The 14,208-nt window shown below is 40.6% G+C and overlaps 1 protein-coding gene across 4 annotated transcripts in view; it reads right to left on the bottom strand.

The window, feature by feature from the left end:
* Window positions 1-14,208, bottom strand: part of TEC (tec protein tyrosine kinase) — a 123,311-nt gene that overhangs the window by 52,254 nt on the left and 56,849 nt on the right. Inside the window, exon 3 of one of the 4 annotated variants that reach the window (XM_070615014.1) lies at window positions 1,177-1,302. The exons of the other annotated variants lie outside the window; for them this stretch is intronic. Within the exon in view, the coding sequence (XP_070471115.1) occupies window positions 1,177-1,197 (21 nt within the window). The 5' untranslated portion in view covers window positions 1,198-1,302. The remainder of the gene's footprint in view (window positions 1-1,176; window positions 1,303-14,208) is intronic. 4 annotated transcript variants of the gene reach the window in all.

Here is a 14,208-nt window from a genome sequence, read left to right as displayed (position 1 = left end):
AGCGAGCCGGCATGTAGAGAGGCATTCAGATGAACAGATGGAAGAGGCAGGAGAGGAGAACGGGAGGGAGGAAGGACGAGATTACGAAGGGCTCTGCATGTAGTGCTAAGGGGTTGCACCTACTCTTCAAGGCAATGAGGAACCATGGCCTTAAATGATTATATTTTGGCATGCAAGGGCCCAGGCCCTCCTTCTTTGGAGGAAGAAAAAATGGGTAGCTTTTGAAAAATAAAAATAAAAGGACAAACCACTTTATTTTGCTTTACATATCTTATATCTCATTAGACTAAGACCCAGCTGGACTCTAACAAGAGCTTACTGCTGCTTGCTTGCTGTGTCTCCTTGGACAAGTTATTTAACCTCTCTGTGCTTCAGTTTCTTTAGCTACACAACGGGATGAATAATAGCAGCACAGCTTCATAAGTCTGTCGTAAGAATTAAGAGAGTGAATTCCCGTTAAGCTCTCAGAACAAAGCTGACAAACGCTAAGTGCTTGATAAATTTAGCTATTAGTATGATTTCTCAAATAGTATTAGCCCTTAGGGAAAATAAAAGCAAAAGCCACTAGCTCTGTTTAAGGAAAATCCCTCACACCCACCTTCCAGACTCCAAGAAAGATCTGAGAAGTGAGGTCAAATGTGACTGTGTCTTATTAAATAAAATGGCATAAATGAGATTCTTCCCTGGGCCACGACAAATAACCAGTTCCCTAAAATTACGATAGGACATAATAGAAATGACCAGTGTCTACCAATAGCCACACATTTCGGCCAAAAAAGAGATTAACCTTTACTTCATGGGTCTTGCAATTCTTTTTTTAAAAAGGACAGTTGATGCTTCATATGACCGTCCTATTTTTACCCTTTAAGGCTGTTATTTTAGCTGTCTTACAGTATGAAACCAATACTGAATCAGCAAGCGATATATTAGCACTTCCTTTTTACGTTAGAAACAGTTGATCTCTGGAAATTCACAGCCTTAAAACACGATAGCAGAGAGCACCTTTCGTCAAAAATTTCTCTTCCTTCAAAGTATAACAGTGATATGACAAAGATACACTTTTACCAGTTTGTTAGGCTTTCTTGAGGGCTAATGCATGTTCTGGTGAACATAAACATAAGTCTGATCCTTATGTAAATACACAATTTAGCCAGCCAAAAAGTATCACGAAATTACCCAGAAGCAGTGCAGTGTCATGGTTCAGAGGTCGAGAATCACACAGCGCAGGCTGGCTTCCTGGCGCTGCCACGCAGGATAACCTCAGGCGAGGGACTCAACCTCTCTGGCCTCTGGTTTCCGTATCTGTAAAATGGGAATGATAACCACACCTACCTTATAAAGTTAAGAAGATTAAAGTTAATACTTACAAAGCACATAGACCATGCATAACACAGGGTAGCACTACAGAGTATTTGGTAAATTAAAAAATAAATAAAAGCCTACAGAATGCTCCAAAACCCTTCTGTTCCCAAGCCCAGGAGACCCTCTCGATTTTCACTGGGCAAAAGGATGTGTATTCAGGATGACCAGGAAATGATAAAAAGAACAGTCTCTGTCTTTAAAGTAGAAAAATCTCCCTTCTTAAAGTGTTTTTTGAACCAACAGACAGAAGAGTTTGTAATATTCTTTCTGCATACAAATGGCCTTACTGGGTAGGTATTTTCTCCACTTACAGAGAAAGAAACTGAGGCTCAGAGAGTTCTATCAACTGCCCAATGTCGCAGCTGGTAGACGACAGATCCAGGATTCAGGGCAGGTCTGTCTGGCTCCAAAGCCCACTGCATGCCCCTTCCTTTTAGGATAAACAGCACTAAATGGACAAGATCTGGTGATTTCAAATTTACTTCTCTAATCCCAACTTCTCATATGTGCCTGATTGTATCTCTGACTACCTAGCAAGACATCACTCCTTACGTCTTTCATTTACATCTCTTGAACATGATTCAAAATAAATCCATCCTATCCATCCTTGAACCTGGAGCCTGCTCAATCATTCAACAACCATCTATTATTTCCCACAGGTCAAGTGCTGTGCTAAGCACTGCCTTCAACTTGTGAAGCTTACAGATGAGGGAGGGAGAGAGAGACTGAAAAAATAATTGTACAAACAATTTATTAAACAGAGATAGGTGGCACAAAGTAAAAGCACAAGATGCTATGATACAGGGAAAACTAATGTATCCTGGAAGATCAGAGAGGCTGTACTGAGGGACAACCTGAAACCTGAAGGAGGAGAAGCATGCCGGTCAAGCGAGGGGAGACAGGGATTCCAGACAGAGGATATAGCTAAAGTACATGCTCCAAGGTGGAAAGGAGCTGGCGGCCTTCAAAGAACAGAAAGACTGGTGAGCTGGAAGGGTGGAAGCGAGGAAGAGAAGGCAGTGCAAATCAATGCAAACAGGTGGGCAGGCTGCTGGACCACAGGCTATGTTGAGGACTCTTGAGATCTAAACTGGGGATAATGGGAAGCTCTTGAAGGGTTTTAAGCAGGGGAGGGACATGATCATATTGATGTTTTTAAAAGATCACTGTGGCCATTGTGTGCAACAGACAGGAGAGGACAAGAGTGGAAAGAGGAGCCTATTCAGATGTGACAGAGATCCCTAGTTGTCTACCCACAATATCCACTCCTCATCAGTAACGGAACTCTGACTTTTAGTTGGGTACATTGATACTTAGAATAAGAGTCAATTTCTCAATACCTTTGCAGCTAAGTATGGCCATGCACTAAGTTCTAGTCAATGAGATCTAGGCAGAAACCTCATGTGGAACATAAGGGAAGGCTGTTGACTAGAGCGACCCAGGTGGGAGATGTCCTTTCTTGCTTTTCTGTCTTTCTTCCTTCTTCCAGCCTGCAATTCAGACAAGATGGCTGGAGCTCCAGCAGCCATCTTGGGCCAATATAAAAGATAAAAGCTAGCATGATGGAAGGGAAAGACAGGATCCAGGATCCAGGATCCCTGAGTTGGATCCACCATACTAGTTCAGATCAGCCTGACTCCAGCCTTTTTTTTGCCTCATGAAAGGAGAAAAAATAATCTTATTTTGTTTAAGCTACTATCAATTAGGAGTTTTCTATGATACACAACCCAACTCAACCCTAACTGATACAGAGGCTATTATATCCACCCAGAAAGAGGCACAGGTGGCTTGGTGGTTGAGACAGAGAAAAGTGGCAGGACTGAGATATATTTAGAAGGCAGAATCAACAAGATCTATTGAGAGTCCAGATGTGAGAGAGGAGAGGGGTAAGTTTAGACCAACTCCCAAGTTTCTGGCACAAGCAACTGGGTAGACCGTGGTACAATTACTGAGCTACAGATAGTAGAGACATTTTGAGTTTCTTTTCAGACATTTCGAATTTGAGATGCCTCTAGAAACCCAGATCTCAGAACAGATAGCAGGCTGGGAAATAAAGATTGGAAAGTCATCAGCACATAGATGCTAACCCAAAGCCACCGGAATGGATGCCTCCTAAGGCGAGTGCAGAGTGAGAAAAGAGGCTCTACAACAGAACGTTGAGAAACACCAATTCTTTATTTTATTTTATTTTACTGAGGTCATATTGACTTATAACACTGTATAAATTTCAAGTGTACATTATTATATTTCAGATTCTGTATAGACTGCATCATGGTCATCATGAATAGTGTAGTTTTTATCCATCACCACCCATATGTGCCCCTTATCTCCCCTGCACCCTCTCCCCATTCCCTTCTTCTCTGGTAACCACTAATCTGTTCTCCTTATCTATGGAAACCCCGTTTCTTGAGGGAGACCAGAAGGAGCACCAGAAAGGAAGCCGGGAAACCATGGAGTTCACATTAGGAGATAAATACGTGAACAAGAAGGACTAGGGGCCATCCAAGAGGCCATCCAAGAGGCAGGGAGATTGCTGCCAGCTGGTGCTGGAAGAACAAGGAGGCAGGATCTAAGAGACACAGATGGCAGGAGGAGGAGGAAGAAAGAGGAGAGAGGAACGGGGAACAGGGCAGGCAGAATGTTCTGAGAGTCTGGCACGGTGGGAGGAGGCTCTGAGACTTGGGGGAGACTTTAGGGGCCTACAATCCAGCGGAGGGGGAGGAGAAATCATCCCCCCCTCACCCCAGGAAACCAACAGCCCAGTCAGTGGCTTCTCAGCTCACAAAGTCAGAGAGAGTCACAGGTGGAGCCGCAGGCACATGGTGGCTTATTTTAAGGTGGACAGGCTTTCATCAACACACTGGAACTTCTTTCAAACAATTATCTTAAATTTTCCATTGTCAATTAAATAAACTTTTAAAGGAGTGCAAGGTAGAGGGTAAGGATTTTTATTTAATCAAATCAGCATGAGCAGTCAAAAAGAAAGAGCAGAGTTTTCTATACCAAGGATTAACAATAACGGCAATATTACTAACGTTTCTTCAAGGCTCCCTATATGGCAGATGTTGCTTTAAATTCATTTAGTGCATGTTTTAGATGCATTATCTCAACTTATTCCCACAACAACCCTACAAGGCAGTAACTATTTACTGTCCCCGTTCCACAGATGAGTAAACTGAGGCACAAAGTGGTTAAGTTCACTTGTCCAGCATCATATAAGCTAGTGAGTGACAAAGCCTGGGATTTGAACACTGGCCATCTGACATCAGAACCAACAATACTTATCTGAGTCAGAAAATTTGCTTTTCTTGACTCTGAAAAAGAACATTTCCAGCCATTACATGAAAGTAATTGGTAGAAAAATAATTATGCAAAGCCATAAGCAGGAAAATAATTTCTACTTCCCAAGAGAACTGAGAGAACTGGCGAAAGAGAAGGTACATTGTTTTTCTTTTCTTTAAGTGGTCTGTCTGGTAACTCAGAATAAAAAGAACCCGGTTTTAGTCAGTTCGTGGTAGCCTGGTCGGCTCGTTCCCAGAACTGTTTTCTACGGCAGAGGCCCCTTGAATGTGCTGTGACAACTCGATGCAGCGCAGACACGGTCAGCCTCTGCCCACGAGAACAAAGGAAGGTGTGACCCCAACATGTGACCCAGACACGGAGGAGGCCAGGTGGAGGAAGCTGTTCCTCTTTCAGTCAAAGCTCACCAAGGTAAAAGTGAGTCTGAGGCAGTGTGTCTGGGGCACTGGAACAAAAGAACCAATATTTCCACTGGAGACACAAATAGCAGACGTCAGTGTTTCAAATGAAGGCTTTTCAAGAGAGAAAAGACACTAAGAATTCAGAGCCGGGGTTGCAAAGCTACACGGAGAGACGCCTGGGCTAAGTAGTTATAATGCACCATGATCTGGAGGTTCCGGGTTAACCCAGAGAACCTTTCTAGCAAAGAGGCTTTAGAAGCGGCACAGACACGCACAGGAGCTGAGGATCAGCAAGCATCCGCACAACTCAGGGAGCCATTATTAGCAACCCACCATGTATCAAGCTCTCTGCAGGCACTGGGAGGGGAAGGGAGATATGAGGATAAGCAGACATGATCTCTGCCCATTCTCAATTTTCTTTCCTATTTTTGCCTTTGGTGAGTGTGCAGAAAACAGTTAACCCAGCAGGCTCAAGACTGCTCTTCTCAGAAACGCCTACTTGTGGGGCTGGCCCAGTGGTGTAGTGGTTAAGTTCGTGCGCTCCACTTCAGCAGTCTGGGGTTCGCAGGCTGGGATCCTGGGCGCGGACCTAGCACCGCTTGTCAGGCCACATAGTGGTGGCGTCCCACATAAAATAGAGGAAGACTGGCACAGAAGTTAGCTCAGGGACAACCTTCCTCACACAAAAAAGAAAAGAAAAGAAAAGAAAGGCCTATTTGCCTCTCTTCCATTGGCCCTTGGCTGGCATCTGGGAACTCGGACTTTGGGAAGTTCCCACCATACCCAGCACTGGTATGAATAGCTCATTGTGCCTAAACTGTTTGTACAAACAATACGGTTTATGCTGAACACCTGCATTCCTTCTGGAGCCTGGAATTTGGGTACATGCAAGGCAGGAGGTGAATATATAGCCAACGAGTCCCCAATAAAAAACGGTGGGCACTGAGTCTCTATGAACTTCCCATTTTTGGTTGTTAGTGCTGTTGAGTTGATCTGGACTCCTAGCAACCCTGTGTAGAGCGGAGCAGAACCCTGCCTGGTCTTTTGCATCATCCTCTCATCTTCCAGTGCTATAACAGACAATGATCTGCTGCTACTCATAGGGTTTTCATGGTCAATTTTTTCACAAGTGGGTGTGCAGGTCCTTCTCCCTAGTCTGTCTTAGTCTGGAAGCTCTGCTCAAACCTGTCCACCACGGGTGACCCGGCTGGTATTTGAAATACCGGCGGTTTAACTTTCAGCAACACGCAACCACAACAGGATGACCACTGACAGACAGGTAGTGTGGTTCCCTGACTGGGAAATGAACCCAGTGCAGTGAAAGCACCAAATCATAACCACCAGACCATCAGCCCAGGCTAACGAGCTTCCCAATAGGCAATATTTCACAGGTGCTGCCACAACTCATTGCTGGAGTTGTTTTAAGCACGTCCTATGTAACTTCACTAAGAAAGGACTCTTGCAAGCTTGTGCCTGGTTTCCTCCAGACTTCGCCCCATGTGCCTTTTCCCTTTGCTGATTTTGCTTTGTATCCTTTTGCTGTAATAGATGATAGTCATAATTATAACAACATGCTGAGTCCTGTGAGTACCCCCAGCAATTAACTGAACCTGGAGGTGGTCTTGGAGAGCCCTTCATCCCTCCTAAACAGTTGGTAAACTGGAATGAGCTTCCGAGTAAGAAAGACCTTATTAAAATCCCAACTTTGACATTTATTAACTGTGAATCACTGAATAAGTTCCCTAAGCCTTGGATTTCTCTGAAAGTAAGTCAGTAAAACCTGCCTCAGAATGTTGTGGTGAAGATTAAATATGTGGTAGACACTCAATAGATATTATATCCTTTTCCCTTTAGACTAACATGCGAATGGCACCCCTACGGTTGTGCAGTGCCCAGCCTGCACAATACCAGGCAGCCCTAATGAGGCTCACTTCACCCCTGCCTCCTTTCCACTGATGTGTTGGTCAGCTCGTGCCAGTTCATGTAAGCCTATTGTGAGCATCATTTCCCTGCTCCACTCTCAATGTCATCTTGGTGGCCAGCAATCTGCCATGGTGAGAGTACTTACACCATGGAAATTGGCAAATGCTAAAAATCAGAGCTTCTTCGCGACTCCCACGTACTAAACATTTGCTAGCACACCATCATAAGTTCCCACGATAAAAAAATCAAACAAAGATGAAGCTCCTGCCAGACAGGTTTTATTGCCTAACCAAAGACAGCTATCATATATGCATTTTACAAAGAAACAGGCTACATGAAAAGATGCTCAACATTATTGGTCATAAGGGAAATGCTAAGCAAAACCACAATGAGATACCACTTCACACCAGCTAGGATGGCTAGTCTCAGCCCCTTTGGAAACAGTCTAGCAGTTCCTGAAAATGTTAAACATAGTTACTCAATGACCCAGCAAGAGAAACGAAAACATATGTCCACACATAAACTTGTATATGAATATTCATGGCAACTCTATTCACAATAGCCAAAAAGTGGTCCACACATAAACTTGTATATGAATATTCATGGCAACTCTATTCACAATAGCCAAAAAGTGGAAACCACCCAAATATCCATCAACGGATGAGTGAATAAACAAAATGTAGTATACCACATTTGTTGTAAGCACTGTCAAGTCGATTCCGACTCCTAGCAACGCTGCGTGCAGCAGAGCAGAGCCCTGCCCAGTCTTTTCGCACCGTCTTCTCACCTTCAGGTGCCGTATCAGACAGTGCTCTGCAGCTATTTATAGGCCAATTTTTTCAGAAGTAGGTGGCCAGGTCTCCTTCCTAGTCTGTCTTAGTCTGGAAGACATAGATTTTTGTATCTATATAATGGAATATTATTTAGTTATAAAAAGGAATGAGGTACTGACACATGCTACAACATGAATGAACCTTGAAAACATTACGTGAAGTGAAAGAAGCCTGACACAAAAAGTAACATATTGTATGATTCTCTTTATATGAAATATTCCGAACAGGCAAATCCATAGAAACAGGACGCAGATGAGTGATTGGGAGGAAGCGGGAACAGGGACTGACTACTTAATGAGTATGAGGTTTCTTTTCTCTTTTTCCCTAAAGATCCATTGCTTTCCTTTCTTGGTTTTCCTCGTACCAGCCCTTAGGACTCTATGACGTTTAGTCTATTCCTTTACACTGGCAGCCCTTCCCTTTGAACGCTTCAGTGACCCTTCTTGATAGTTTCCAGCTGCTTTATTTTTTGGCTTGAGGAATGAGCAAAGCTAGATGTAGTTTTTCAGGTGTTAATAATATAATTTTGTGCCACCTGGATTTATATGATCTAATATTTTCTGACTTTTCAGATGATTTATAGATAATGGCAATCAAATCAGCATTAAGTGATAATGATTAATTTTTTTAAATGCAAAATGTGTTTTCATTACGATTTTTTAATTAGATTTTCACAACTGTGTGAAATAGGTGAGGAAGATGCTATTCTCCCCTTTTTATGCACAAGATTATTGAAGTTCAGAGTAATTATGTGACTCTCTGGTCCCAGAGAACAAACAAGCACTAGATGTCCCATTCTTTTTTTTTTTAAAGATTTTATTTTTTCCTTTTTCTCCCCAAAGCCCCCTGGTACATAGTTGCATATTCTTCACTGTGGGTCCTTCTAGTTGTGGCATGTGGGACGCTGCCTCAGCGTGGTTTGATGAGCAATGCCATGTCCGCACCCAGGATTCGAACCGACGAAACACTGGGCCGCCTGCAGCGGAGCACGCGAACTTAACCACTCGGCCACGGGGCCAGCCCCTAGATGTCCCATTCTTATATTTGATAGTCTTAGAAACTATCAAAAGATAGAGGTACAAGCACAGGATGTTAAATGTGGAGGTTAGTAATTTAAATTCATGGACTACAAACTATTATTAGCATAGAATCTAATTAAACTTCTTTCTAAATAAAAATAAACAAAACAAAAAATATTTCTAGTGGTGTGCCAGTGTCCCTATGGAGGAAATGAAAGCTACATGTTGACATGCTAAGTAAGCTTCATTTAGGTTTCTTTTGTGTAGTATTTGTGACTCTTAGTGCTGAGAAAATTTTATTGCAATTTAGGAATCAACCGATTACCTCAGAATGTATGGAAAAGCAGCTCACTTTTCCTTTCAAAAGACACTTTAATGAATTTCTTTATGTAAAATAAAGGAAACTATGAATTCTAAGTTTTATCGTGATTTCTTTTTTCTTTGCCCCTATCACTTTTTAAATTTATTTTTTACTTTTTTGAATATCTAATACCCCCTTCACCCATTTCTCCCACCCCTCCCCAACCCCCACCTCTGGCGACCACCAATCTGTTCTCCACATCTATAAGCTTGGTTTATTTATTTTTTTAAGATTCCACATATAAAAGAGATCACATGGTATTTGTCTTTCTCTGACTGACATTTCACTTTAGCATAATGCCCTCAGGATCATCCATGTTGTCAAAAATGGCAAGATTTTATTCCTTTTTACAGCTGAATAATATTCCATTCCATATACATATTCCACAATTCTCTATCCATTCATCCATTGATGGACTCACAGGTTGTTTCCATATCTTGGCTATTGTAAATAACACTGCAATGAACACAGGGGTGCATATATCTTTTTGAGTTAGTATTTTTGTTTCCTTCAGATAAAAACCCAGAAGTAAAACTGCTGGATTAGGGGCCGGCCCCGTGGCAAAATGGTTAAGTTTGCGTGCTCTGCTTCGGCGGCCCAGGTTTTCCCCGGTTCGGATCCTGGGCCCGGACATGGCACCACTCATCAGGCCATGCTGAGGCGGCATCCCACATGCCACAACTAGGACTCACAATTAAAAATATACAACTATCTACCAGGGGACTTTGGGGAGAAAAAGGAAAAAAAATAAAATCTTAAAAAAAAAGAAACTGCTGGATTATATAGTAGTTCTATTTCTAATTTTTTGATAAACTGCTATACAGTTTTCCATAATAGTGGCATCAATTTACATTCCCACCAGCAGCATACAAGGGTTCCCTTTTTGCCACATCCTTGCCAATACGTGTTATTTCTTGTTTTTTTAATAAAAGCCATTCTAACAGGTAAGAAGTGATATCTTATTGTGGTTTTGATTTGCATTTCCCTGATGATTAGCGATGTTGAGCAGCTTTTCATGTACCTGTTGGCCATGTGTATGTCTTCTTTGGAAAAATGTCTACTGGGATCTTCTGCCCATTTTTTTTCTCCCCAAAGACCCCCAGTACATAGCTGTATATCCTAGTTGCAGGTTCTTCTAGTTCTATGTGGGACAGCGCCTCAGCATGGCTTGACAAGCGGTGCCAGGTCCACACCCAGGACCCGAACCAGCGAACCCCAGAACCGCCGAAGCAGAGCGTGCAAACCTAACCACTCAGCCATGGGGACTGCCCCACCTTTTTTAATTGGACTGTTTGGTTTTGGGCTGTTGAGTTGAATGCATTCTTTACATATTTTTGATATTAACTCCTTATCAGATATATGATGTACAAATGTTTTCTCACACTCAGTTTGTTGCCTTTTCGTTTTGTTGATGGTTTCCTTGGCTGTGCACAAGATTTTTAGTTTGATGGAGTCCCACTTGTTTATTTTTGCTTTTACTATCTTTACTTTGGGTGTCAGATTCAAAAAGTCATCACCAAGACCCATGTCAAGGAGCTTACTGCCTATGTTTTCTTCTAGAGGTGTTATGTTTTCAGGTCTCACATTCAAGTTTTTAATCCATTTTGAGTTAATTTTTAAGTATGGTGTAAGACAGTGGTCCAGTTTCATTCTTTTGCGTGTGGCTGTCTAGTTTAACCAACCCCATTTACTGAAGAGAATGTCCTTGCCCCATTGTATATTCTTGGCTTTGTCATAAATTAATCAACCACTACATGCGTAGGTTTATGTCTGGGCTCTCTATTCTGTTCCATTGATCTATGTGTCTGTTTTTATGTCAGTACCACACTGTTTTAATTACTATAGCTTTGTAATATAGTTTGAAATCAGGAAGCATGATGCCTCCAGCTTTGTTCTTCTTTCTCAAGAATGCTTTGGCTATTCGGGTTCTTTCATGGTTCCATTCAAATTTTAGGACTGTTTGTTCTAGTTCTGTGAAGAGTACCATTGGAATTTTGATAGAGATTACACTGAATCTGTAAATTGTTTTGGATAGTATGGACGTTTTAACAATATTAATTCTTCCAATCTGAGAGCACAGAATATCTTTCCATTTCTTTGTGTCTGCTTTCATTTCTTTCATTAATGTCCTGTAGTTTTCAGTAAACAGGGCTTCCACTTCCTTGGTTAAATTTACTTCTAGATATTTTACTCTTTTTGATGCAATTGTAAATAGGATTGTTTTCTTAATTTCTCTTTCTGATAGTGCATTATTAATGCATACAAACACAACAGATCTTTGTGTACTAATTTTGTATCCTGTAACTTTACTGAGTTTATTACTTCTAACAGTTTTTTGATAGGGTCTTTAGGGTTTTCTATATATAATATCATGTTCTTTGCAAATAGTGACAGTTTTACTTCTTCCTTTCCAATTTGGATGCCCTTTACTTCTTTTTCTTGCCTAATTGCTCTGGCTAGGACTTCCAATACTATGTTGAATACCAGTGGCAAGAATGGACATCCTTATCTTGTTCCTGATCTTAAAGGAAAAGCTTTCAGTTTTTACCATTGAGTATGATGTTAGCTGTGGGCTTGTCACATATGGTCTTTATTATGTTGAGGTACATTCCCTTTATACCCACTTCGTTGAGAGTTTTTACCATAAAAGGATGCTGAATTTTGTCAAATATTTTTTTCTGCATCTATTAATATGATCATACAATTTTTATCCTTCATTTTGTTAAGACGGTGTATCACACTGACTGATTTGCAGATGTTGATCCGTCCCTGGAATAAATCCCACTTGATCATGGCAGATGATTTTTTAATGTATTGTTGAATCCAATTTGCTAATATTTTGTTGAGAATTTTTGCATCTATGTTCATCAATCCCTGATGGCCTGTAATTTTCTTTTCTTTTGGCATCTTTGGTTTTGGTATCAGGGTAATGCTTGTTTCATAAAATGAGTTTGGAAGAGTTCTTTCCTCTTCTTTTTTTAGAATCATTTGAGAAGGATTAGTACTAATTCTTGTTTGAATGTTTGGTAGAATTCCCCAGTCAAGCCATCTGGTTCTGCACTTTTGTTTGTTGGGAGGTTTTTGGTTAATGATTCAATCTCCTTACTAGTAATCAGTCTGGTCATATGTTGTATTTTTTCATGATTCAGTCTTGGTAGGCTGTATGTTTCTAGAAATGTATCCATTTCTTCTAGGTTGTCCAATTTGTTGGCATATAATTGTTCATAGTAGTCTCTTGGATCCTTGTATTTCTGTGGTATCAGTTTTAACATCTCTTCTTTTATTTCTGATTTTATTTGAGTCCTCTTTCTTGTTTTCTTGGTAAGTCTAGCTAAAGGTTTCATCAATTATTAATTATGTTCTCAAAAATCAGCTCTTAATTTCATTGATCTTTTCTATTGTCTTCTTAGTCTCTATTTCCTTTATTTCTGCTCTAATCACTTTTATTTCCTTTCTTCTACTAACTTTGGGCTCATTTGTTCTTTTTCTAGTTCCTTGAGGTATAAAGCTAGGTTGTTTATTTCAGACTTTTATTGTTTCTTCAGACAGGCATTTATTGCTATGCACTTCTCTCTTAGAACTGCTTTTGCTGTACCCCACAAAATTTGGTATATTATATTTCCATTTTGTTTGTCTCAAGGTATTTTTCCTCCTAGGTATTTTTTTCTCTTTTTATTTTTTCTTTGAACCATTTGTTGTTCAGTAGCATGCTGTTTAATCTCCATATATTTGTGAATTTTCCAGTTCTCTTCATGTAACTGATTTCTAGTTTCATACCACTATAATAGGAAAAGATGCTTGATATGATTTAAATCCTCATAAATTTATGAAAGGTTGTTTTGTGGCCTAACATATGATCTATCCCAGAAAAGAGCTTATCCCAGAAAATACCTTATACGTTCATCTGGGGCCTAGAGTTTTGTGACTGCCATCCAAGGACACCTCCAGATTGCTTGGCTCTGGTAGCTAACAGGGCTTATACTTGCAGTCCCATACGACTATCTACATTTACATACTTTTTAAAGCTGCTGCCTGTGGGTTTGGCTTCCAATCAGAGTGAATCTAGGTGCTGACATCCTCCCTTTTGGGACACGGACAGGTCCTGGAACATCCTCAACTACTGCGAGCTATTAAAAATGTAACAGGCTACTTGGACAAGCACAAAGTTTAAGAGACAACCAGGAGCTGGGGCAAGATTGAATGACAAGTACCTCTAACACAAGGCCTCTCCTTCAAGACTGGGAGAGGTGGTTATTTCATCTACTGCATAGAAACCATCAGAGAGAATCAAGAAAAATGAAGAAACAGAGAATATGTTACAAATGAATGAACAAGATAAAACCTCAAAAAAGAAAAAACTTTAATGAAATGGAGACAAGTAATTTACCTGATAAAGAGTTCAAAGTAATGGTCATAAAGATGCTCACCAAACTGGGGAGAAGAATGGAAGCACGCCATGAGAACTTCAACAAAGAGACGGAAGATATAAGAAAATACCAAACAGAAGTCACAGAGGTGAGGAATACAACAACTGAACTAAAAGAATACTCTAGAGAAGTTCAAAAACAGACTAGATGAAGCAGAAGAAAGGATCAGTGAACTCGAAGACAAGGCAGTAGAACTCACATAATTAGAGCAGCGGAAAGAAAACAGAATGAAAAAAAGTAAAGATAGCTTGAAGGAATTATGGGACAATATCAAATGAACTAACATTCACATTATAGGGCTCCCAGAAGCAGAAAAAAGAGAGAAAGGGGCAGAAACCTTGCTTGAAGAAACAATAACTGACACTTCCATAACCTGGAGAAGGAAACAGACATCCAGATCCAGTAAACTCAGAGAGGACCAAATAAGATGAATGAAAAAGACCTCCACCAAGATACATTATAATTAAAATGTCAAAAGTTGAAGACAAAGAAAAAAATCTTAAAAGCAGCAAGAGAAAAATAACTTGTTACATACAAGGGAACCCCCATGAGACTATCAGCAGATTTTTCAGCAGAAATTTC

The sequence above is a fragment of the Equus przewalskii genome, chromosome 3 (assembly GCF_037783145.1).
Source record: "Equus przewalskii isolate Varuska chromosome 3, EquPr2, whole genome shotgun sequence".
Lineage (NCBI taxonomy): Eukaryota > Metazoa > Chordata > Mammalia > Perissodactyla > Equidae > Equus > Equus przewalskii.
This window is presented reverse-complemented; position numbering and strand designations above follow the sequence as displayed.